The sequence below is a fragment of the Antechinus flavipes genome, chromosome 3, assembly GCF_016432865.1.
Source record: "Antechinus flavipes isolate AdamAnt ecotype Samford, QLD, Australia chromosome 3, AdamAnt_v2, whole genome shotgun sequence".
In the NCBI taxonomy this organism is placed as follows: domain Eukaryota; kingdom Metazoa; phylum Chordata; class Mammalia; order Dasyuromorphia; family Dasyuridae; genus Antechinus; species Antechinus flavipes.
Genome location: NC_067400.1, coordinates 593,436,262 through 593,462,923, shown reverse-complemented (window position 1 = coordinate 593,462,923; position 26,662 = coordinate 593,436,262). Strand labels below are relative to the sequence as shown.

At 36.9% G+C, this 26,662-nt stretch overlaps 1 protein-coding gene across 1 annotated transcript in view; it reads left to right on the top strand.

Moving 5' to 3' along the window:
- Nucleotides 1-26,662, top strand: part of VPS13D (vacuolar protein sorting 13 homolog D) — a 326,075-nt gene that overhangs the window by 20,431 nt on the left and 278,982 nt on the right. Inside the window, exons 10-20 of the mRNA XM_051988522.1 lie at nucleotides 2,117-2,218; nucleotides 2,422-2,623; nucleotides 4,850-5,029; nucleotides 6,292-6,422; nucleotides 7,289-7,361; nucleotides 7,881-8,051; nucleotides 9,151-9,281; nucleotides 10,369-10,501; nucleotides 14,066-16,264; nucleotides 17,838-17,989; nucleotides 19,619-20,650. Of these exons, the coding sequence (XP_051844482.1) occupies nucleotides 2,117-2,218; nucleotides 2,422-2,623; nucleotides 4,850-5,029; nucleotides 6,292-6,422; nucleotides 7,289-7,361; nucleotides 7,881-8,051; nucleotides 9,151-9,281; nucleotides 10,369-10,501; nucleotides 14,066-16,264; nucleotides 17,838-17,989; nucleotides 19,619-20,650 (4,506 nt within the window). The remainder of the gene's footprint in view (nucleotides 1-2,116; nucleotides 2,219-2,421; nucleotides 2,624-4,849; nucleotides 5,030-6,291; nucleotides 6,423-7,288; nucleotides 7,362-7,880; nucleotides 8,052-9,150; nucleotides 9,282-10,368; nucleotides 10,502-14,065; nucleotides 16,265-17,837; nucleotides 17,990-19,618; nucleotides 20,651-26,662) is intronic.

The window sequence follows — 26,662 nt, the reverse complement described above, 5'->3', positions numbered from 1 at the left end:
AGGACTTTCAGTGGCCGAGTTTTGTTTCTTTTTTTGCTGTGATTTTGTTAGTGTGTGTGTGTGTGTGTGTGTGTGTGTGTGTGTGTGTGTAAGCTACTGAATTTTTTTTTTTATTATTTTGGTTTAGATGATGTTTCTTAATAAAGCATTTCATTAACACAAAGTATTAAAAAGACATCAGACTATTCCAATCAAGAGATGTTCTTTTTTTCCTTTAATAGGGCTGTTAAGATAGGATTTTTATAACTTGAAAACCATTCCCATATTTCATACTAGTGTTCGTAGACTTTTTTGCAGACTTGTGGTTCATTAATTCTTTTCTTTCTTTCTTTTTTTTTTTTTTTTTTTGCTTTTTATTATTTTTTTATTATAGTTTTTGTTTACAAGATATGCATGGGTAATTTTTCAGCACTGACAATGGCAAAACCTTTTGTTCCAATTTTTCCCTTCCTTCCCTCCACCCCCTCCCCCAGATGCCAGGTAGACCAATACATGTTAAATATGTTAAAGTATATGTTAAATACAATATATGTATACATATCCATACAGTTATTTTGTGCATAAGAAGAATCAGACTTTGAAATAGTGTACAATTAACCTAGGAAGGAAATCAAAAATGCAAGTGGACAAAAACAGGGATTTGAAATGCTATGTAGTGGTTCACATTCATTTTCCAGAGTTTTTTCACTGGGCATAGCTGGTTCTATTCATTATTGTGGTTCATTAATTCTTGAAAATTTCTTTAATATCAGGGCCATTGACATTTGAAACCTAATTTAAGAAGTGATGGGAAGAAACTAAATGTAGTTTTGCTTTATGTTATATTCTTAAGGTGTAGCTATGGAGGGTAGTAGGAGAGGAACAGCTAATTTATAATGGCCACAGTAAATGAACAAAATATAATTTCCCTTTCTGTAATTGTAGAAGACCCTAAAACGAGAGCTGTAAAAAACCATTGGGAATGTTAAGCGCCAGGGTGTGTGCGTTCTTTGTTTTCCATCTATGTATTTGTCATGCATCTATCACAAGACAATTTTGCATGATTCAAACTACAAAGAATCTATCTTAACAAATTTGCAGTATGAATTATTAGTGGGAAATAAGCCTACTTTTAGAGGCACAAATGTTTTTTAATGATGTGTTCATACTCAAATCCTTTTTAAAAATAATATTAACAGACTTCAAATGAAACATTAATACAACTAATTAAACTTGTAGCTATTTTACAATTAAATTACAGCTATTAGTGTTTGACATAATGAATTTCAGTGTTAAAGATGTTATAACTTATCAGACATGCTTTCTGAGTCTCCAGGTGTTTCTGCTCATCTAGTCATCCCATTTACTTTTATTTTTCCTTAGTTGTTATTTGCATATAGATTATGTTCTTAATTTTTCTTTTAAAAATGCTACTCTTGGAGCAACTAGATGGTGCAGTGGATAGAGCACCAGCCTTGAAGTCAGAAGGACCATTGTCTGGCCTCAGATACTTGACACTCCTAGCTGTATGACCCTGGGCAAGGCACTTAACCCCAATTGCCTCAGCAAAGGAAAAAAAAAAGTAAAAATGCTACTCTTTGATCATTATGTACTTTACATAATTTCTACATGTATCATTATTATTATTACCCTCATTATTATCATTGTTTATTTAATTTTGTTTTATTTTTGATCTGGACCTGTAGCATCCCTGGTATAGGGAGCTCTCAGTGTGCAGATTTCCCCTGGTAATATGGAGGAGTAGTTTTTCCGTAACTGGATGTTGCTTGAGACCTTGAAGGTTTTAGTTGATCTGCCCAGAGATCACACAGTTGGTCTGTATCAGAGGCAACACTGGAGCCCAGGCCTTGTTCCTGTGTCTGCTCACTGTTAATAAGCCACACTGACTCTTACACAAGATATAGTTCAGGATAAAGTGGAACATAGCTAATTTGTTTGGGAAAGCTGTGGAATCACAAATATGAGAAATATTCACTCAAATCTGATAGTAAATGTAGGAGAGACTCACTGGTTTGTTGTCTCTCATTGAAATATTATGAACATACTTACTTAGGTAGTTTAAGAAGGTATCCAATTTGACTGGGCCATGAAACCTATTGGTATTTGTCTGGATTAGGAGGAAATGTGTCGAATTGAAGAGGAACAGACCTTTGAAGAGCTCAAGATTTTACATGAGTTGGTTCATGACCGATTCCATAAACAGGAAGAACTGGCAGAGGTAAGAACTTACTCTTCTCTTGAGAGCTTATTCAAACTGTTGTATACCTGGAAAGCTCTTTTGTTATCCCTCAAAGTCTCTAATCCTGTGGCCTGCAAGGTCTCTGTTTAGGGATCGGCAGTGGCCATGGGCTCTGAGAGTGTAGACTAGTTCTCACTTTTCCCTTTGGTGCTTACATTTGCTTGCATTTCTGATTGGAACAGAATCTGCGAGAACCTTTATCCAATTCTCCTGGAGAATCCCCCCTAGACGCAGAAGCTGGTGGAGGCAGTGGGATGTTACAGTATCTTCAGTCATGGTTTCCTGGATGGGGAGGCTGGTATGGTCAGCAAACTCCTGAAGGAAGACCCATTGAGGGGCTCGTCACAGAACAGCAAGAACAGTGGAATCCTGAAGATATCCTGGGTATGTTTGGAGCTGGACTTTACATTTCCATTCTTTTAGGAAATACATGTTTAAGATGAAGTGAAATAACTAGTCCCATGAATAAAAATTGAATGAAAGAGTGGAGAAGCATTTATTAAGTGTATTATTATACCTTACACTCCCACTCATTCTTTCATCCTGGAATATTGGCTTCCTTGATGTTCCTCTCATAAAACGATGGACTTCCCAATTCCAAGTATTTTATTTTCTTTGGCTGTTCCCTATGCCTGGCATCTTTTTCTCTTCATCTTTGATTTCTTGTTTCCTTCAAGTCCCAGCTCAAATCCTACCCTTCTCAGTGCTTTTTAATGCTAATAATTTCCCTCTGTTGATTATTTCTAATTTATTGTTATATAAATATTTATTATTTAATTTACAATATTTATATTTTGTTTGTATGTAGTTTTTATGTTGTCTTCCCCATTAAACTGTGAACTTGAAAACAGGGACTGCCTTTTGCTTTTCTTTGTATTCTTCGAGATTTAGCACAGTGTATGACACAAAATAGGTACTTACTAAATGTGCTAAGTACTCTGGTAAATGCTGGGTCTACAAACACAAAATCAAAGATAGTCCTTTTCCTAAGGAACTTACATTCTAGTGGAAGAGAAAAGTACATGGAGGAATGGGAGCCAGGGAGAAGCTCTTTAGTCTGGAAAAAGTGGGCCAGGGAGTGGAAAAAGTCAAGGAACTTGACTGACCCTGTTCAGGATTAGTGACAGAGTTGATTTGGTCATTGTTCCAGACCTGGAAAAGGTCATTAGCCAAGGATTGGGAGGAGATTGATGGAGAGTAGAGAAGTAGAGAAGCATGGTAGCTGGCATTTTCCTGAAATTGTGAGTCAGGAGAGACAGCTGCTTATCAGAATAGTGAAGCCCCGTGATGGAGTTGATGTCTCATTTTTGTAAATGTCATTAGATATTTTTCATATGATTAAAAGAAAAGTATTTGGAAATTGTTTGCTTGGATAAAAAGGGCCAGATATTAAACCACTGGAATTTATGCAGTGTTAGAAAGAGCCACAGTAGCAACTGTTATAAGAAAATAGATAAGAGGAATATCAAAGATTTTAGACTTTAAACTGGCTGCTGAGTGTTAATCCTAAATCTCTGGGGTAGAAATGAATATTAGTAAAGAATTGAACAGACTATCAATTTCTTGTCTCATTAGTTTTATAATCAAATGTTAAATGTCCTTATAAAAATTATTTTCTTTTTTCCTCAAAAAATTCACATTTTAATTTAACAAATAATTTCCTTGTTTTCTTCCCTTTAGTTTAAGCTGAATTCTTCTATTCTAATTATGGAGGGAAAAAAAAAAAAAAACTAACTTTCGTTGTTGAACCATAGTAATTCTTTATTGGCCAAATTTGAAGATCTTTTGGGATTTAAGGCTAAGGCTAGTGGTTCTCCTCTCTTCTTCTACTCTTCTTGGCTCTACTCACAGCCTGTGCAGTATTTTATTTTGTGTTTAAGTTAAATGGTTTGTTAAAAACTTAATATTGAATACAAATACAACCAGACATTTTAGTGTAACTACTTAGATTTAAATGAATTTATTTCATTGTATAAAATATAGCTTTTTATCATTATTCTCAGAGTCCCCATCAGGATTGTTGGTCCATTAATTTTTGTTCACTTTTCTTCTACTCTGGTAATAGTGTGTATTGCACTCTTCCAGGGTTGGCTTGGCTTTCTAATTAGAGGATTGGATGTGAAGTCAGGATTAAAATCTTGCCTCTGATATTTTTAGCTAGCTTTGTGAGGAGGGGGCAAACCACTTATCTTCTATGAGCCTTAGCTTCCTCATCTTCAAGTATATAATGGGAGTGATTATAGTCTGGAGTAGTTACTTCAGAGGGTTATTAGGAGATCAAATGAGATGTGTGTGCAAAATTCTTTGCAAAACTTTAAGCCATTATATGTGTATTGTAATTGTAACTGTTGCAATTCAGCTTTCATCATCTTTTTTTTTTTTTTTTTTTTTTTTTTTGCATTATCTCATAAGTCTTTCTGGATTTCTTTATGTTCTAAAGAGCTAATTTTTAAAATGAGATCTCAACCTACTCCCTGTGAGTCTATCTGCCTTCTTCTGCCATTATTTCTGTTGTAGTTAAGTAGTATTGCTCTAAGTATCTTTGGAGTGCCTGAATTCATGTTCATTCAAATGTTTCATCTGAAGGATTCTATTGTTCCCACTTTTCAGGCACCGAAGAGTTTTTTGACCCAACTGCAGATGCCTCTTGCATGAACACATTCACAAAGCGAGACCATGTCTTTGCTAAACTGAATTTGCAGCTACAGCGTGGGACAGTGACATTATTACATCAAGAGAAAGGAGCTTCTCCAGGGAATGAGAGTGCTTTCATGCAGCTTGAATTTTCAGGTAAGGGAGAGATACATTTACCCATTGACTTTCATCTTTCTAGGCATTGTACACTTAATTGCTTCTTAAATATTTGATCAGCTTAGAAATCAAAGCCATCATCCTAGTGCTGTATTTTTGTTATTTCTCTTAAAAATTTTTCATTTCAGTCCCAAAGTGGCCACTTGCTCAAGTTCAGCTGGAGTTTATGAAAGCTGAATAATAACTAATGCCAAATTGGTTAACTGTATTCCTATATTAGCCTTTTCAGGGACAAAAGAACTGGGCTGGCATGAAGTTTTTGTGAACTAATGTTTGTTAGTGGACTTCTTTGCCAAGCTTCTTTATATAGTAATTATGTTAGGCAAGTGAGACAGACTGGCACAGTATAGAGGGCACTTGACTTGGAATCAAAAGACTTGGGCTGCCATCCTGCTCTCTGTCAATTAATTACCTGTATGACCATGGATCACCTACTTTGTAGACTAAGCTCCCTCACCTGTAAGTTGAAGAGAAAGACTGAATTAAGCCTTGCCATAGAGCTCTCCTAACACCAAATCCTGTGATCCTTAGACTGTAAGCTCTTTTGAGGGCAGGGACTGTCTTTTACCTCTTTTTGTATCCCCAGCATTTAGCATATTGCCTGATACACAGTTTTTATTGTATGAATGAATCATGTACTTATGCATTCTGCTTAGATATGCATATGAAATTTTAAGACATGTCTTTGTTGAATCTTTACTTACTGTCACCAAGAGTGAATTCTGGTTCACAGAATCATATTACAGAGTCCTAGAGTTGGACAAGACCTCAGGGGCCATCTAGTCCTATCTACCACACACTGAGCCTCTACAGGTAGCTTCAATAGGTGGTTATTGGACCTTTACTAGAGGACCACTTATTAAGGTGGATCCACTGCTTCCCAAAGCCCTAGCTATGGCTCCTGGTTGTCTGGTCTAAGGGCAGGATCCTATCTATATTTGAAAAGACTCTTAAAGAAAAGTTTGGAATACAGGGTTTTGCAGGGGTGAATGTTGAAAACTATCTTTGCATGTATTTGGAAAAATAAAATACTATTAAAAAAAAGATTCCTAATGAAGGGCTTTCCTTATCTTGAACCCATAAGTCAATTATCTATTGAGAATCAGAGAGCGTTTGAGCTGCAGAATTTAAGTAGCAGATATTATAAATGGCAGATAAATAATTGGTAGAATTTAAAACTTGAAAGTTTGAGTGATATGTTCAATTTGAAAAATATTAGCTCTCACATTTGTCTTTTTCAGATGTGAAACTCTTAGCAGAATCCCTGCCTCGGAGGAATTCTTCTTTACTTTTGGTTCGGTTGGGTGGATTGTTTCTCCAAGACCTGGTGACTGAAGGAACGATGTTTCCCCTTCTTGTCTTCCCTAACCCTGTATGTATCACAGTGTAGTTTGACATGTGGCCAGGTTATTGCTTCTTATCCCTTCATATCTCTAAGACAAGTGGAAATTTTTTCCAGGCAGATGATAATAAATGCTAATTTTATTCACTCTACCATCTGACCATCTCTTAGGGATAGATGGATTGATTTAAATTTATTGTCAGAAGTTTAGAAATGGTACTTGTTGGAAAAGTGCTATTGAGATGAATGTTTTTCCCTCTTGTCCTGAAGTCACTCTGAATGATTTTAGTTGGAATAAGATGTGTTTTCTGACTTGGAAAAGAATTGTGTAAGCACCCCTTCTGCTGCATTTGAAGATCTGTCTTTCAGTGCTTTCTAGATATACTTTCTAAATCTGACAGAAAAATGTAACTTTTCAAGCCAAGGGAGAAATAGAAATATCTCGTGGCTTTTGGTCCTATCAGGCCAAGCGGTTTTAACTGGATCAGAGTTAGGTTAGTAAATTGTTTAGCTACCTCTCTGTTCATAGCTACACTGTGCTAACATTGGAAGAATCCATTCTCCTTTCATATTTTATTCAGAATCTGCCAAAATGATGGCTGTGCACAGAAGGGGGTACTGTTCTAGGGTTATATAAGAAGTCGGGTATACAGCTTCTGATTTAGCAGGGACTCAAGGTTCATCAAGGACACAACATAAACCCATGGGATAAGAAAAAAATAGTATCAAGTAATTTATCTCTAAGTGCAGCATGGACATGACCTATGATTTTTTGTTTTTTTATATTGGGCATACATTTGACTTGCATTAAAGGCATGTACTTCTTCATGAAATTGAAGAAAAATACATATTGTGCCTAACTTGCCCATTCTCCTGTATTTTGTGTTGTAAAATAGCAAAAAGAAGTTGGCAGTGTCTCACAGTCTCTTGGTCTCCAAACATCTTCAGATAGAAGTGATCAGGGGCCTGGTAAGTTTTTATGTGTTTTGGAATCACAGATTTTTTTTTTTTTTTGTATTAAATATGCCCTTTTAAAAATTAAATATGTTCAGATTAAACTTAGCATGTTTTCTTTCTGTTCTAGCTTAGAGATTAGAAAAATAGAAAAATATGATGCATTCTATTTCGAATGATATTATTTGGTCATGCAAAGTGATTTCAGCCCAAATTTTGTGTATGTAGCCATTTGGTAAGTCCTTCATCTAGGAACCAGTAAAAGAGCAAAATGCCTTATTTTCTTCACTTGTAATAATGGTAAAGACGGTACCAGTTTTCTTTTTGTTGCTACATGTAGAAATCAAGAGAAATCACCGTAAAATCCTTTGCTAATACAGTGTTGTCATCATGCCAAACAGCTGAAGAGATCATTTAGCAGATTTCGTCTCATTTACAGAATTTTCCCCAGATTTGACCTCTGTATTATTTTAAGTAAGGGAAGAGCATCTTTTGACCAACTTTCTTTCTTATTAGATCTATTTCTCTTTCCAGCTACTGATCCAGATGCTCCAGTTTTTGAGATGCTCTATGAGAAGAATCCAACACACAGCCACTTTGAGAGGAGACTGAATGTCAGCACCAGGCCCTTGAATATTGTTTATAATCCTCAGGCCATTAAGAAAGTAGCAGATTTTTTCTACAAGGGAAAGGTTCATACCTCAGGTTAACTTTTTTGTTTTTTTTTTGTTTTATGTTTATATTTTTTTAGTTTCTAATTTTCCCTGTCATTTTAAGAAGCCTTAGCAGTAATCATTCCTCAGCAACAGTGAAGTAAATAATTAGGATATCCTTAGTTCTTAAATTATAGTTAGAATTCTGGTGTTGTTACTTTTTTGGACAGAAGGCAAGATCCAAAAGTATTCTTTTCTTCCCTTTAGTCAGTTTTTTGCTAACATTCATTTCCTCAGAGCCCATATTTTATTTTGATAATGAATCTACTTGAATAATCATCAATTTAATGCCTTAACAGAAAAGTTCAGGGAGCGAGGCTTAGAGGACAAGAATAATATCTATGTTACTTCCTTTGAGCAACTCCACTGCATACTGAATAATTGAATAATGTATTTAGAAATTGGTAGTGAAATAATAATTGACTGATTGCCACCACTCTTCCCAACTTATTTGATGATATTTTTCTGGACAGTTTTGTCTTTATTTTTAAATTTATTCCATGAAAAAGAAAATTTAGCTAAAATATAACTTATCTTTTTTTTTTTTAATTTTTATTAAAGCTTTTTATTTACAAAACATATGTATGGGTAATTTTTCAAACATTGATCCTTGCGAAACTTCTGTTCCAAATTTTCCCCTCCTTCCCATTCCCTCCTGTAGCTGGCAGGTAGTCCAATACATGTTAAACATTAAATCCAATATATGTATACATATTTATATAGTTATCTTACTGCACAAGAAAAATTTAACTTACTTTCTTTTAGGCCTAGACCAGATACATAACATAGGAGGTATTTCCTCTACTATTCAATTTTGATGTTCTTAGGCATTTGGAATAGAGGGGTTAGGTCCAGTGAAATATGACTAAAGAAATTGAGGACCCCTGTAATTGAAGACTCCTCATTTTACTATTTTGTTTGTTAGAGATGACTTCAGATGTTGCTATAGGGAAGTCTTATTGTTGATTCCTTTTCCTAAGCTCGGTTCTCCTTAGGGAAGTAGCAATTCCAGGAAGAGATTTCCTCTAGTTCTTCTGCCAACTAGCCAGGTAAAGATCCATTTGGTTTCTTGTCTAATTTCATTTTTCCAGGTTTTGGCTATCAGTCAGAACTTGAGTTGAGAGTTGCTGAAGCCGCCCGAAGACAATATAACAAACTGAAAATGCAGACGAAGGCAGAAATCCGACAAACTATTGACCGTTTGCTAGTGGGTGATTTCATTGTGAGTGGTTATCCTCAAATGCTTTTGATTTCTTTGTTACTAAATGCTTTAGCAGATGATCCCAATTTGGAGTTAGATATGAAAGTTAGACATGTGTTCTTATAAGGCATCACAATATTCGTGACTCAAAAATCTCCAGAGATGTTAGATACCCTGCTTCAGTGGGCCATGGCAAACAAGGGCCTGGGGCTGCCTTGAGCAGGCAATGACTGTGGAAATGAATTCAGTAATATCCCAGTAATGAGGTCAAATGGAATGCACTTTAGCCTCTGGCTCTGTATGGCTATGAAGAAAATATTTCAGATCTGATCCTTATTCATGTTAGAAAGATTACTCGTTTTAGAATATATTTTTGCATGTTTACAATGTGCAGATGACTATGTTGAGCACCAAGAAATAGAAAAACATTATTAGGACTTGGTCCTTAGTTTCATGGAGCCAAATAATCGAGAAAGAAAATCCCACTTTTTGTTTTTGTGGAATAGAATCAATGCCTTTCAACAAGCATTTGTTAAAGCACCTCCTGTATTTGTGCTTACTACTAGGTATACAGAGACAGAAATGAAGCATTCTTCTCCCAAAAGGAGGTTTCATTTCTGCAGAAGAATATAACACAATGCAGATAAGCATATATAATATTTAAGAATAATTTAAAGTTAAAGTTTCAAAAGGAATAGTACATGAACAGTTGGAGAATTGGGAAAGGAGGTGGTTTGTGTCATTCCAGCTATGCTTTGAAGGAAACTGGACAAACTATGAAGCCAAAGGGAGCAGAGAGGGCACAGATCTGGGCAGAGGGAGAAGGGAACCCACCTGCAGGGTTAATTATCTCAGTTAGGAAGATCCTGGATAGTGGGCTAAGGGAAAACAACCCAGGGGAGGGGGATCACACCTGAAGTGCAGAATGGGCCTTCACTTCCAAGCATCTAACTAGCATGCAGAAGAATAACCAAACCCAGACTAAAAGGGAACCAGTGGTTTTGTCTGCCTGAACAGGCAGAACTTCAACTCCATCAGCAGAGTTGCTGCTCCATGTCAAAGAGTTAGAGTAAGAAATGCTTACTTTTCATTTGCTGTATTTTCACAGGAAGAGAGTAAACGTTGGACTGTTCGGCTAGATATTTCTGCCCCTCAGGTGATATTCCCTGATGATTTCAAATTTAAGAATCCCGTGTTAGTTGTCGTGGACCTAGGAAGGATATTGCTCACTAATACTCAAGGTACATTTGGCATTAAAGGGCTTGTGGTGAGGGTGTTGTACTTTCACCCAATAAGGTGTCTATTATAAAATTTTGGTGATAGTGCTTTTAGTTATTTGATTCTTAGGGTAGAAAGCTAGAAATGTTATCCAGTTGAAGTTTATTTCATAAAGAGACTCCAGAAAGGTGGATCTCATAACTGTTTTTAGAGCTAAAAGGTACTGTTTTCATTAGTATGTCTGATACTCTTTTCATTATTAATATATTTGAAATTCTTTGTAGTGAATTGCAAAATTTAAAAATTTTAAGAGACCTCAGTTTTTGTTTATTTTAATCCTTTGTGAAAGGTAACTCCACTATAATATTTTAAAAAACAAAATTTTTTTTCTTTTGGTTACATTTGAATTCCAAGTTATTTCTTTCCTTCTTTCCCCACCTAGCCCTGCACTAGAAAAGCCCCCAATTGACCCATATACCTATGGGAAACTATACTATATAATTTCCTTCATTTCTTTCTCTTGAAGTAGGTATCATCTTCCTTCATGGGCCCTTTGAAATTGTTTTGAATCTTCATTTAACTCAGAATAACTTAGTCATTCACAGTTACTCTTTGAACGCTATTTCCCTCTATATTATTTTATTCAAGTCTTTCCATGTTTTCCTAAAATCACACTATAACATTCTTAACAAATTATTATCATCTGTCTCTAAACAGATTCCAGAGGAATGGGAATTGATCATTTCTCTAGACCAGCTCTTCCTCTTTTGGATAATTTAAATTGTTAGGAAGTTTTTCCTGGCATCAAGTTTAAATTGGTTTCTTTGCAACTTTCACCTGTTGTTCCTAGTTCTGTCGTATTAAGCAGTCATAGATGAGGCAAGTGCAATCCTTGTCCATGTGCATCCCTTCAGATTCTTGAAGACAGCTAACATGTGCCATGCCCTTCACCTAACATCCTGGGTTTCCTTCAACCATACTCTTGCCTACCTGTCCATTGGATACTCTTTAGCTCATCAAAATCTTTTTAAAATCATGACACTCAGAACTGGTCACAAATATCTAAATGATATCTGATGAGGGCAAATAAAGTTGGACTGCACTTCCCCATTCTTGGAAGCTCTGCTCCCTGCAGTCCAAGATGACAGTAGCTTTTTTGATAATTATATCACACTGTTCATTTGTAGTGGATAGGCTATTAAAATACCTGTTTTGTTTTGTTTTGTTTTTAAATAGAACAACTGCTCTTTCTCTATGCTTCCCCTGTTTATGCTTGTGGAAGAGATTTTTTTTTAATACTTAAGTTTAAGACTTTATATTTTTCTCCATTGAATTCTTAGTAGATTCAATCCTATAACCTATCATGATAAATCCTGACCCAGTCAAACAATGTGTTAACTCTTCCTCCTAGTTTAGTATCACCTGCAAACTCAGTAAGCCTTTACTTATGTCACTGATAAAAATATTCACAAGCCAAGCACGGCTTCCTGTGGCTGGAGACTTCCTGCTCCTAACAACCATTAATAATAAGCCTTTTAATCCAGCCATTGAACCGGTTCTGAAACCTTCAAATTGTTTTATTGCATAATTAATACCCATTTTCTTTTCAAGAATATGTGTGAAAAACTTTTTTGCAGCAGTCCCTTTGATGACTAACTTTCATGGAAAAGTAAATAAGTTAATTTGGTATGCTCTCTTCTTGATGAAGTCTGGATAATTCTTTGTAATCACAGATTTCCTCTTGAGATGCTAATCAGCCAGGATCTGTTTTAGAATTTTCCCAGGAATTAACAGAAACTCATTGATGTATGATTTGCAGACTGTTTGCTCCCAGTTTTTGAAAATTGGGACCATATTTGCCCCTCTCCAACATGCTTATGATACCTACTCATTACTTCAGCATCAGTATCATCAGTGACTCAGCAGTTACACCTGCTAGTTCTTTCAAGTCCTGTGGCTATAGTTCATTTGGATCAAGGAACTTAATATTTTTCAGGAACAAGTTGTGTATTCTGTTATTATTATCTCATTACTTCTTTTGGGCACTTCCTGTTAGTCATTTTCATTTTATAATGTGCAGTGGAGAGAGGATGTTCTTCTATATAGATAAAACGGAAACAAAGGATTTGAGCGGCTCTGCCTGTTCTTTTTGGGAATTGTCATTGTTCTCTTCACTCTATGCAAAGGGGTAAATTATCTTTGATCCCATTCCTCCTTTCTCTTATCCTCCTTATAGCTTAAAAACCAAACCTATCCTTATTCTTGTCTTGCCATTTTGGGCTCATTTTGAAGTTTCGTTTTCCTGACACCGTCTTTACAGGATTGGGTCGCATTCTTATGCTATTATTCTTTGCTACTTTGCCTTGCTGCCATCTTTTTTACATTTCTTTTATTGTTGTACGACTTTCATTCTAGAAAGGGACCAGTGTTACCATAAGCATGATGTCTTGACTTGCACATGAACTGAATTTGAGTGAGGCAGAGCTGGACAGAGTAGTGAAACAGGAGTCAAGATGACTGGAGGTGGCTCAAAATACAGATACATTTCTTTAAAAAATCTAAATGGAACCATTAGCGCCTATTTTCCTCATTGGTGGTCTCTATCATACTTACCAATTTGCTTAACTAAGCAGATCTGTTGGTATGAAAGCTGAAAGTAATGACATTTTGAACCAGATTTATCAAAACGATTTAGCAAAACCATTACCTAATAACCATAAATGATAACTTTTAGTTCTATGAAGCTAAATATTTTAATTTACCAGGCATTAAAACATGATTTAGGTGATGCAGTAAATAATTTTAATCATATATAAGAGTTTCTTAAACTTTTTCCACTCATGACCCTTTTTCTCTCAAGAAATTTTTACATAACACTTTGTATATAGGTATATAAACTAGGTATACAAATCAAACACTTATTGATAATAAATCATAATTTTGTGACCACCCCCACCCTTTCCCCTCTATTTAGTTTCATGACCCCATTTAGGTTGACTCACAGATTAAGAAGCTTTGATATATAGCAGGGTTTTTATTTTTGTTTCTGAGTCTGTGTCATGACTATGTAGAGGACAAACTTTTTAAAAATAAACTTTCTTTTTATTTTTAAGCTTAGTGAATATCTATAAAAACATTTAAATATACAGTAAAATTAAAAAAGATTGTATGGATTATTTATAATTTGCTCAAACTTGTCTTAATTCAAGCAAAATAATAAAACCTTCCTGTTTGATTTTTCTCCCTTTGAAACATTTTTACTTTTGTCTTGTTCTTATTTTTCATAGTTATATTCAATGTGTATCTCATTGATCTGATTATGCTTTCTTTGCTTGACATGATTTCATTTGTTTTTCAATGTTTCTTTGTATTCTTTGTGTTTTTGTTGTTTCCTTTGGTGTGGTAACATTCCTTTCTGTTCAGGTTTCACAAGTGTTCAGTTTTCCCCTAGTTAATAGACACATTTTTTTGAATGAAATTGTATAGTTCTTGAGTCTTCCCTTAAAATATTTTGAAGGAAAGAAGGCCATTATTTATCAAAATGGAGAAAAAAAGTTTATGTTGATTTTTCTCTTTTGTATCTACAGATGATTATAAGAAGAAAAGTACAGAAGGTTCCTCTTCTGATCTGAATGAGCTTAGTGATGATGAATATAAAACACCTCTTGCTACCCCTCCTAATACCCCACCCCTTCAGACAAGCAGCAGGAATGGATTGAAAACCCCCCCATTTCCTGCAGTTGAATTCAGTGAAGAACAACTTCAAGCACATTTAATGAGCACAAAGATGTATGAGAGATATTCCTTGTCATTTATGGACCTCCAGATCATGGTTGGACGAGTAAAAGACAATTGGAAGCATGTTCAGGACATTGATGTAGGACCCACCCATGTGGTGGAGAAATTCAATGTGCACTTACAATTAGAACGCCGATTGATTTATACATCAGATCCCAGATATCCTGGGGCAGTGCTCTCAGGTAATTTACCAGATTTGAAAATCCACATCAATGAAGATAAAATATCTGCCTTGAAGAATTGCTTTGCCCTCTTGACCACTTCAGAAGTGAAACCTTCTGATGTTCTTATCAAGGAGAAGATTTTTCCTGAAGAACAAGGGGAGAGCTTGCAAGACTCAGTAATGAATTTGACTCAGAGCATTGTGGTTTTGGAGCAGCATACGAGGGAGGTTCTAGTGGAATCACAGCTCCTTTTAGCTGAATTTAAAGTTAATTGTATGCAGCTTGGTGTTGAGAGCAATGGTCGTTATATTTCTGTGCTCAAAGTATTTGGTACCAATGCTCATTTTGTGAAGAGGCCTTATGATGCTGAAGTGTCACTCACTGTCCATGGCTTACTCTTGGTGGACACTATGCAGACTTACGGTGCTGATTTTGATCTCTTAATGGCTTCACACAAGAACTTGAGTTTTGATATTCCAACAGGAAGCCTCCGGGATAGCAGGGCCCAGTCACCTGTCTCTGGACCTGATGCAGTCACACTGAGTGATCGATGTATTGCGGCCACTAATGTTTCACTTAATAATGTAATTGCCAAAGATCAGGAATCACTCATTAAATTAGAATACCAGTTTGTTAGTTCAGAATGTCCCTCAATGAATTTAGACAGCACCCTCCAAGTGATATCATTACAGGTAAATAATTTAGATATCATTTTGAATCCAGAAACAATTGTAGAGCTGATTGGTTTTCTTCAAAAATCCTTTCCTAAAGAAAAAGATGATTCTAGCCCTCAACCTTTAATGACGGATTTTGAAAGAAGTTTCAGGGAGCAAGAAACATATCAGTCTACTTATGAACAAAACACAGAAGTTGCAGTGGATATTCATAGACTCAACTTGCTGCTCCTTCGGACAGTGGGAATGGCAAATGGGGAAAAATATGGCAGAAAAATCGCAACTGCAAGTATAGGTGGAACCAAGGTTAATGTCTCCATGGGTAACACAGTTGATGTGAACGGTTCTCTTGGTTGCTTGCAGCTTATGGACTTGACGCAAGATAATATCAAGAACCAATATGTTGTCAGCATTGGAAATTCTGTAGACTATGAAAATATTATTAGTGATATTGGCTATTTTGAATCTGTCTTTGTTAAAATGGAAGATGCAGCTCTCACAGAAGCATTGAGTTTCACATTTGTTGAGAAATCTAAACAGGAGTGTTCCCTTAACCTCAAGATGGCGTCTCTGCATTATAACCACTCTGCTAAATTTCTAAAGGAGTTAACACTGTCCATGGATGAACTTGAGGAGAATTTCCAAAGCATGCTGAGAAGTGCAGCCTCCAAAGTCACCACCGTTTTGGCCACCAAAACTGCAGAGTACAGTGAGATGGTCTCGCTCTTTGAAACGCCTCGGAAGCCTCGGGATCCTTTTGTCTTCGAGGAAAATGAGGTTTATGGTTTGGACCCATCCACAACTGTCAGTGACACTGTGAAGCTTATCTTAAATATCAACATTGAATCGCCAGTCGTCTCAGTCCCTCGAAAGCCTGGGAGTCCTGAGCTACTGGTAGGACATTTAGGACAGATCTTTATCCAGAATTTTGTGGCAGGTGAAGATGAATCAAGAAGTGACCGGCTTCAGGTAGAAATCAAAGACATTAAACTGTATTCTCTGAACTGCGCTCAGTTGGCAGGCAGGAAGGGTTCTGGATCTGAAGTAAACCAGTCTCTTCATCCTTCTTCTGGTGCTGCCAGTGTTAATAGCCAGGAGGAAACACATTTCACTCGACATGATTTCTTTGAATCTCTGCATAGAGGTCAAGGTAAGTTATGTGACTTTTGGGAATTCAGGATTCAGTGACCTCATGTCATTTAGTAGTTTGCTTTTAAAAGCAAATTTTCCTAGAAGTATTTGTTCAGATACCACAGATAATGAATTTTTATTTTAGAGAAGTGATAATTAGAGTTTCTATAACTTCAGGTATTTCAGCAAAAGAGACTTGTTTTTTAAGTGGCAAACTGTAACATCTTAGAAGCATGTAGTCCAGTTTCATTCCCAAAGTAAGACTCTCAACTGCTCGGACATTCTGGGGAAATGAGCACTTGTGAGGTGAGTTAACACAGTCTATTAAGGTGATTTTATGAAAGGTTATTTAGAGAGACACATCCTTGAGCAATTCTTTAGAAGTACTAAATGTCTGGTTTTACTCTGGGACCATCAGTTTCTTGATTGATTACATTGCCAGACCAAGTGGGTTAAAATGATTGGTTTAAAATAGGAAGCTTTCATTGTAGCTGGTAAGTCCTTCTAACTTTATAAGGCTGCTAGTACAAGTTATCTGGAAAAAGCATCTCATTTTAAATCCAATCAGAGGCCAGATGTTTTGATTTATTAATCTAGGCATCTGCAGAATTCAGGTCTCAGATTATGACAGTTGGTTGTCTCTTTTGTTTTAAATACATTTTTATGGTTTTTTTTTTCATCACCAGATTTATTTTCCTAGTGTCTCTCCTTTCTTCTCCCAACTAGTGTACAATAAAACAAATCATATTTGTAAAGAAAAGAAAGAAAAGGGGGGAAAAATCTACAGAACCAATGAGTACAATGAGTATGTGGAAAAAGTCTGAAAATATATTCGATATACCATACCTGGTGCCTTTTTTCTGACCTTTGTTTGCCCTGAGTCTTGGGTGTTCCCAGTATATGAATTTAAAACTATTTGCAATAGATAATGATCATATGAATAGAAGCTTGTAATAACATTATCAATATAAATATAGGCTTATATTTACATTTATTTAGCAGCATAATCTTCTAAGTGCTTTTCTGTATCTGTTAGTCAAGTACAAGTCATAGGAACATAAATTCATAACCTCATAGACTTTATAAATAGAAGGGATCTCAGATTATTTGGTTCAACCCCTTTATTTTATAGATGAGGAAACCATGGCTCAGAGAGATTAATTTTCATCATGATGTGCTTTGAAACTAGGTAGTGTCAAACAGCTCAGTTGGAGATGGGTGAGATCTTGAAAGTTAGGGTGCATTGATGTCGACATTGAACAGGTGTATGTTCAGCACATCGTGTAGCCTTGTACATAGTTAGAATTTAATACTTGTAAATGGAATTGAATTGATAGCACCAAAGTGTTCATCCTCATGCCAATTGGCCTTGGTCTTTTATTGTTGTAGATACTAGTTTGTTTTATGACTATCATCTCTATGCTATTCTTTTTCAGAATTAACCTTAGTTGCAGTCTAACCTGCCCTATGATTCAAATTAAACTCATGGATGCTTTATTTAGTCATTAGTAATTTTAACTAGAGTAAAATGTACATTGTTGCTTTAAATATACACTATTCTTTGAACTTAGTTATTTTTCTCCTTATAACAGCTTTCCACATTCTGAACAATACCACCATCCAATTTAAACTGGAAAAGATTCCTATAGAAAGGGAATGTGAGCTGACCTTCACCCATTGTCCAGATGATGTGGGAACCTCAAGTATTATGAAGATTGAAGGAAAGTTTGTTAATCCTGTTCAGGTAAAGCATTTTTTATTTCTAAAGCAATATGTTGAGAAGTGCAGCCTCCAAAGTCACCACCGTTTTGGCCACCAAAACTACAGAGTACAGTGAGATGGTCTCACTCTTTGAAACACCTCACAAGCCTCGGGATTTGTTTCATTATTTTAAATGAATGTTAATAGTAAAATCCCATTGTAATAAGTATCAGAATAGATTTCTAGCTTTAGTAATAATTGATAACACCGAGGTTCTGCTTTTAGTGAACAAAAATTTATTAAACAACTACTCTGTGCCATGTGCTATGCTTAGCACAAAGGATATAAAATGGGATAAAAGATAGCCCCTGCCCTCAATGAACTTCCAATTTAATGGATAAGAAAAATGCAGACAAATATGCACAAACAAGCTCTATACAGGATAAATAGGAAAAATTAACAGAGGGAAAGTGTTGGAATTAAGAGAGATTAGAAAAGCTTTTTTTTCCCTTTTTTAAGGAGGTTTTTAATTGATTAGGAGTAAGATGTAAGAGTATTCAAAAGCTGGGGCAGAGTAGTATATCGTGAAGGGCTTTGAATGCTAAATAAAGCATATTGTATTTGATTGTGGAGGCAACAGGGAGCCACTGGAGTATATATGTATAGTGCAGTGGACCGAGTGCTGGGTCTGGAGTCAGGAACATCTGAGATCAAATTTAGCCTCAGATATTTATTAGCTGTGTGCCCCTGGACTGGTCACTTAACCCTGTTTGCTTTAGTTTCTTCATTTGCAAAATGATACTATTTCAGTATCTTTGCCAAGAAATGGAATCACAGAGAGTTGGACATGATCGAAACATTTGAACAACAAAACTTACCTTTGCTAGAGCTTGTTTTGTCTACATCAATCCTAGGTTGTGAGCTCCCTAAGAGCAGGGTCTACCTTGTGCTTCTTTTTGTACCCCTCACACTCATTGCCATGCCTGGCACATAGGAGGCACTTAATTTGTGTTTGTAGATTGAGGAGATGCTGGTCAGCAGGTTAAAGAGTTACAAGTTGCAGAAAGCTTAGAGATAATGAGGACCATGAAAAGACCATTGAGATATGACAACTAAAAGATCATCATTGACTTTGGAGAGAGCGTTTTAGTGGAGTGCTAGACTTGGAAGCTAGACTGTAAGGAGTGAAGACAGTAAGAGGAGAGAAGAAAAGAAGTAGAGGAACTTAACTAGCATCAATGGAAGGATTCAAGTTTTTGATGATGGGGGAAACCTGGGCATGTTTGTAGGTAGTAGGGAGTGAGCCAGTAGATGGGAAGAGACGAAAAATAAATGATAAGAGAGGGGATTAAAGGAGGGAGTCTGTTGGATGGAATGGGATTGCTTGAATGAGTAGAGGGGTTAGCCTTGGTAAAGAATAAAGCTACTTCATCATGTGAGACCAGGTAAAGGAAGATATAGTAAGGCTTTCTGAATGATAGGAAACAAGAAAGAAAGGAGAGAGATCATTCATGGTGAATGGCTTTGTTTTTTTCTGAAAACATGAAACAATATTCATTTTGAGGGGAGACATAATTTTTATGCAAGAAATAACATAAGAAGTTCCACAGAAATGTTCATGTCAGCTTAAATATGGGAGAAATTGAGTAACTGTTTCTCTCTTCAAATGCAGGTGGTGTTGGCAAAACATGTATATGAGCAAGTTCTACAAACATTGGACAACCTAGTGTACAGTGAAGACTTGAATAAATTTCCAACCAATTCTACCTCATCACCTATCCCTAATTCTCCTCTTCCTTCCCTCAGTGCTGGTGGTGACCCTGGTATTGAACGGAAAGAGAATGGATTGTTTAGCCATTCTAGCTTTTCCAGTTCTTCTCAGAAGTCATTGTCTGTGAGGGAAGTAAAATCCTTCACACAGATCCAAGCCAACTTTTGTATTTCAGAGCTTCAGGTTCAGCTGAGTGGAGATTTGACTTTAGGAGCCCAAGGTCTTGTGAGCTTAAAGTTTCAGGATTTTGATGTTGAATTCAGTAAAGACCATCCTCAGACCTTGTCCATTCAGATTGCTTTGCGCTCTCTGCTGATGGAAGACCTTTTAGAGAAGAATCCAGACTCAAAGTATAAGAACTTAATGGTGTCTCGAGGAGCCCCCAAACCATCTAGCTTAGTGCATAAGGAATATCTTTCCCAGTCTTGCCCCTTGGTATCCAATGTGGAGTATCCTGATATGCCCCGGTCTCTACCTTCCCACATGGAAGAAGCTCCAAATGTCTTTCAGTTGTACCAAAGGCCTACCTGCACATCCCGGAAAAAACACAAAGAAGATAAAGGCAAAGATTATACCTTGACTCCACCTCCTTCTCCAACTATGGATGAACCCAAGGCCTTTTATGGAAAGAGTAAATTTGATGATTCTTTGGTCCACATTAACATATTCCTTGTGGACAAGAAGCACCCTGAGTTTTCTTCTTGCTATAATCGAATCAACAGGAGTGTTGATGTTGATTTTAACTGTCTTGATGTACTGATCACTCTGCAGACGTGGGTGGTAATATTAGACTTCTTTGGAATTGGTTCTACTGCGGACAATCATGCAATGAAGGCAGAGCCAGCAGACATTCAGCAAACAGTAAAGTCAGAATCCAGCACTGTGCTAGACACTGATGTTCAAGATCCTGTTAACACCAAGCTGGATCTCAAGGTAGGTGAGCTTTGGCTTCTTCAGGTTCTGAGTAGCAGAAGAGAAGAGAAGAATGAGTGACAAAGGCCCTTTTCCATCTTTGAAGTTGGCAGTTTTACACGTAATCTGTAATTTTAACAAGTTTCTTGCCTTGATCTATGTTGCCAATGAGCTTGTGTCATTTAAGTGAAGAACAGATTTCCTTTATGCAGTATGATAATTGTAGTTCTGTCTGGAACCAGGGGAATGGACACTGTAGGTCTAGATTTCATGTCTCTTCATTGTTACTGGACTGTTGGTTTTTAATGTTCAGCCTGGGCGTCAACTAGATGGCATAGTGGATAGAGCACCGGCCATGAAGAGAGGACCTGAGTCCAGCCTCAGACATTTAACACTTCTTAACTGTGTGAGCCTAGGCAAGTCACTTAACCCTAATTTCCTTGCAAAAAAAAAAAGTTCAGTCTGCTCATTTTTAGATCAGTCAGAAAGCATTAAGTACTTACTATCTACCAGTCAGTCTATTAGGCACTGTGGGAGGACAGAAGTTCAGAGAAAGAAACAATTCTTCTGGACAAGGAGCTGATAGTATAATGGGGCAACGAGTACACACAAACATATACTGAGTAATTATGAAGTTAGTAAATAATTCAAGGGAGTTAAGTGCAAGGTAGATCAGAAGGGAGTGAAGGAGGGAGCCAGTGTTTGGGGGATCATTAAGTTTCAAGCATAAGATGACCATTAAGTTGCATTTTAAAGTGGCTATGAAAATTGGAGTTGGAGGAGGGAAGATATTCCAAAGCAATATTATTATTATTAGTTTTTATGAAAACTTTTTATTTACAAAACATATGCATGGGTAATTTTTCAACATTGACCCTTTCAAAGCCTTCTGTTCCAACTTATCCCCTCCTCCCCCCTCCCCTCTATCCCATTCCCTAGATGGCAGGTAGTCCATAGTATCATTATTTTTGACACTTTGATCCTCATAGAAAATTTTTATCTATCTTGTAGGGCTATCTTTTTATCTATCTTTTAGATCCATTTTGTTTTTACATCAGATGTTCCATATAAACACTCCCCTTCTACATTCCTCATAGCCTTCCATTGTGTCCAAGACAACAATTAAACCATGTTGTTTTATCTGATGCATTTAACATCCTACACCTATAGTTTTCTTACTTCATCAAAAGGAAAGAGATAGCATAGTCTTCAAAAAAAAACAAAAAAACTCTAAAAGAGTAAAATTATGGATCATGATATTTTAGAGCTAGAAGTGCCCTTCATGGTCATCTAATCTAACCTTTGCTGATCTCTTGAATGATTGATTGAGGCTGCTAGCTAGCTTAGTGGATAGGGTGTGACTTGGAATCAGGAAAACTTGAGTTTGAATTCTGCCTCAGACATTTACTAGCTGTAAACAAATTATATAACCTCTCTTTGCTTAAGTTTGGGGAATAACAATTGCATTTGCCTCTCAGAATTATTAAAGGATCAAATGAGTCAATATATGTAAAGCACTTTGCAAACCTTAAATCACAATACAGTTTTTTTTTTTTTTTTTGGTGAGGCAATTGCGGTCAAGTGACTTGCCCAGGGTTGCAGTGTTGTGGTATCTACCTCCCAGTGGCTGCTAGAGGTCTGTAGAATGGTCATGTGAGGGGATGATGATGATACAAGGAGATTGAGAGGCAATTGCTGTTCTCTGATCTCTCCACTGAAAGGCAATTGCATTGTCTGATCTCTCTCTTCCCTCTGCCTCCAATTTATTTCATTCCCAGTCCACAAGCAACACCTGTGTCAGTAAAGGCTGCTTTGCCACTCCTTTAGATGTTATGATCCACAGCTGTGGAGGCTCTCAGAGAATTCACCTGTCCCTTCACTTAGGCATGGTCCTTAATAGCACAGCTAGGAAGTATCTTGAGACCAGATTTGAACTCAGGCCCTCCTGACGTCAGGACTGGTGCTCTATCTACTGCACCATCTAGCTGCCTCCACAATACAAATGTTAACTGTAAATGAGCTTTTTTTTGCAATTTTTTCCTTTCTTTGCCCCTCTCCTTTCTCATTAAGAAAAAAGTGATAAGGAATGTGTTTAATTATTAATTAATAACTAATTCTCTGTAATTGAAGCCATCTGTTTCTGATCCTAATTTGGCTACCTTTTTCTCTTTGCTCTACCGCTGATCTACCCCCTTTTCTTTCTTTTAATCCCTTCTTCATGGTCCTTCTAAATTAGAATTAGTTTTTCTTATGATTAATCCCTTACCCTCCCTGATGGGGCGTGGGCTTATTTTCCCATTGAGTTTAATGTATTTCTACAGCAGCTCCTTGTGTGTATGTGTGCGTGTGCGTGTGTGTGCACACGTGTGTACATACATGCCTTTTCAACTTTCCTGTGTTGAAAGTGAGGTTCATGTGATGCCTGTTCCCTTTCCTACTTTCTATCTCATGCATCCCTCATTATGAATTTCCTGTTTTTTTCCCTTTTCTTTTTTCTCTTAAGATTCTTAAAATAGAGGAAAATTACCCTTCTCCCTATTTATCTGATTTAACTTCTCCTTTGCCATTGAAATTTTTAGGCTTCTGAAAGGTCATTTGTTCTTTCTCCCCCTCTAAAAATATAAGAATTTCTCTGTCCTGTTATTCCTTTTAAATACAAAATGTTATTTATATTTTTTAGCTCACTCTTGATTTTTTAATATGTATTTCAAAGGTTCTACTTAGCTCTGATCTTTTCCCTGGAGATTTTTGAAAGTCTGCAAGAGACCCACGTGTTGATTAGCAAACTCCTTACCTCTCTTGGCTATATCCATCACCTTGGCTCAGATACCCCAGGATAAAGAGAGCGACCTCCTGCTTCAGTGGGCTTACATCCCATATGTGGCGACTGCACTAGCACCCCACATACCTCAGAATCAGCTGGAGTCAGGATAAGCAAAAGTCCTTAGTCTTTATTCTTGGTCCTTGGACGCAGGATTGTGAATAGGATGGAAGCAGAATCTCTGTAACCGCCTTCTCCCTCATCTCCCGCCAAGAGTGACCCTGGTTTATTCCACCCCCTAATCCCTCCTACAATCTTCTATACACCAATCATTGAGCCAGCACAGGATAGTGGGAAGGACCATTTTCCAAGCATATGCCCATAGAGTACTGTCCAATCAGTAATTAGCCTCAAGTGCTCGGCAGTCCTGACTCAATGCATGGACTCAATAGTTTCAGTCCTCTACAACATAAACAGCCAATCAGAGAGGGAGCCATCTCTCGTTGTGAAGCTATTTCAATGTGACCAAAGTCCTGCCCATGAGGTAGTCTCTGGCCACAGAAATTGCTTTCAGGGCCCTCTCAATAACCTCCTGTTTGCACCAAGCTGACTCATTGTAAAAAGATCGTAACATTAGTCTTTTTGAACATTGTATTCCAAGAACTCTTCTTTATGGTGGTAGCTGACAAGTCTTATGTGAACCAGACTTTATTTGCTTAATACTTGAATTCTGACTATTTTTGGAATTTTTTCCTTTGATCTAGAATCTTTGTATTTTGATATGAGATGACAATACAAAATATTTCTGGGAGTTTATATTTTGTGATTTCTTTCAGCAGGTGACTGGAGGAGGCTTTGTTTTCACTTTGCCCTCTGGTTCTAATCTAATGGATTTGGACAATTTTTGTTTAAGGTTTTTGTATGTTATCCAGATTTTTTTTTAAGTCACATTTTTCCAATTTACCACTTATGGTTCTATCAATCCATAACATTTCTTCATTTGAGTTAGCATTTTTTTCTGCTTATTTACAATCAGCTTCAATTTTTTTTGATTGAGACTGTGCTTGGGGCAGACTTTGCTCATTCCCATACTTTTAGATGTTACAGGCAGGGTTGGCTTAATTCTTGATGTGGTGATGAAAACTAGTTCCCAATCTCTGCAGAAATATCTGGGTTTTAGTTAATTCTCTTCGTGGATCAGAGTTCTTTGTCATTTCTTTGTCATCTTTTCTTTCTTGTAGCCCCAACTTGGAATTTGGCTCTATTCTTTGCAGTGACACAGGCAGGGTTCAATAGGGTATTATCAATTGTTCTTTTAGTAGGTCTCCTGCTCGAGCTTAGATTTTGTCCCTTTCTCTTGTGGTACAGTTATGGACCTCCTCTCCCCTCTACAGAATGCTGTTCAGGCCTCCTGCTGTGGCTTGGGTGCTGGCATAGCTTCCTCTTGCTATTTTCAGATGGGGGCTGCCCTGCCCTGGTCTTGCCTCCTGCTGAGGATGCCTTTTGCCTATACTAGCTTGTCTTCAAGGTGTCTGACAGGCTCCTTGTTCTGCTCTGAACTAAGTGGTAGAGTTTATGTTCTTTTCTTTTGACATTCTTTACTGTTGTTCCTTTTACTATTTAGAGCTTTTCTGAATTGTTTGTTAGGGTTCTATGCTCCTCTAGATCCTATCACATCCCCATCTGCCAGGAGCCCCTAGCCACTTCTTTTGATATGAATTGTCACTAGCCATAGTTGAATTACCCTATCTAAAATGATACAATGCATGCAAATTCTTTGTAAATTTAAAGTGGCATGTAAATTACATAGAGTTACTCTATGAGGACACTAATTCATATTTCTGTGAGCAACAGGGTAGAATTGTGAAATATATCTCCATCTGTCTCTAACTCTTATCATCTCCATCTCTATCCCTGCCCCTATTCTTTGTCTATATGTGTATATATAAATATATACGTGTGTGTGTGTGTGTGTGTGTGTGTGTGTGTGTATTTCTGTTCTGTCTTTTCCCCGTCATCCTTTCTCACTTCACTAGCTGGCATTCTTTAGACGATGGAGAGAAAAGAACCTAGTTCATTTGAGTGCTTTTGCAGCCCTCCAGGGCCTTTGGCCTTTTAGGTTAAATAAGATACATGAGGTTTCTGAAACCACCACAGTTGATGGTATTAGTTGGCTCATTTGTTCCTTTGATCTTATTTTTCCTGTATCCATAACAGCGTGTTTCATTACTTCGTTGGACTTTGAAACTGAGTGTTTAACTTGACTTCATAGATTCTACACATAATTGCTTCTGCAAGAGATCAGCACACGACCCATCTGGGTTGGTCAGAAGACTTAAGAATAAGCATTTTTTAGTCAGGTTTGGTTTTTTTAGACTATATTATTCTTTTATTAGGAAAGATAGAGTCTATATGATTGCGGAGATTTTTTTTTTAAACACTTATTTTTGATGAAGATCCTTCCATTTTACGGAGGCCATCTATGGCATGTTTATGCTACTCAGGGAATCAGTTCTTCCTTTCTCCACTGTCTGGTCCAAATTCTTCCTCTCTTCATACCCTCCCTACTCTCTTCTGCCTTTCTTTTCTCGCTCATTCCCTTTTATTGTTCATTTCTTCCTTTGCCTTCATTTTGAACCCTTCTCAACCAGTACAGTATGATAGGTTCACTGTTGACCACTTAGGGCAAAAGAGATTGTTGACCCCTGCTTCAGCAAATTCTAAATACATTGTCATTTTCCCTTCAGAAGATTTTTCATGTTACTTTGACAATAAATAATTACTTTTAAAGCTAACTTTTTAGTGTGTAGTCAGAGCATTTTTGTTTTGTTTTCATTTATAATTGAAGAAACAAAATGGATACTCTAGGAGGTTCTGTAAAGGTTTCCTGTAGGTGTTGCTTGAGCTGAGCAAAGAAGAAAATGAGGGATTGTATGATGTAGAAATGAGGAAGTAGATGTGTTTCAGGCATGGGGACATGAAGATGATAGGTTGTGTGTGAAAAACAGACTACAGAGTAGAGGAAAGGGAATATCTAATGAGCTTAGAAAGATAGTTGGAATCACATTGGGAAGGGCTTTAGTACCCCAAAGAAGAGGGTCTGTTTAGTCTTAGACTACTTAGGGAATCATTAGATCTTATTGAAAAGAGGAATGATGTTATCAGATCTGCAGTTAAGGAAAATCATTTTGGCGACTATTTGAAAGATGAATTGGAATGGGGAGATTCTTGAAGCATGGAGGCAAATTAGGAGGCCTTGCAAAAGTCCAAAC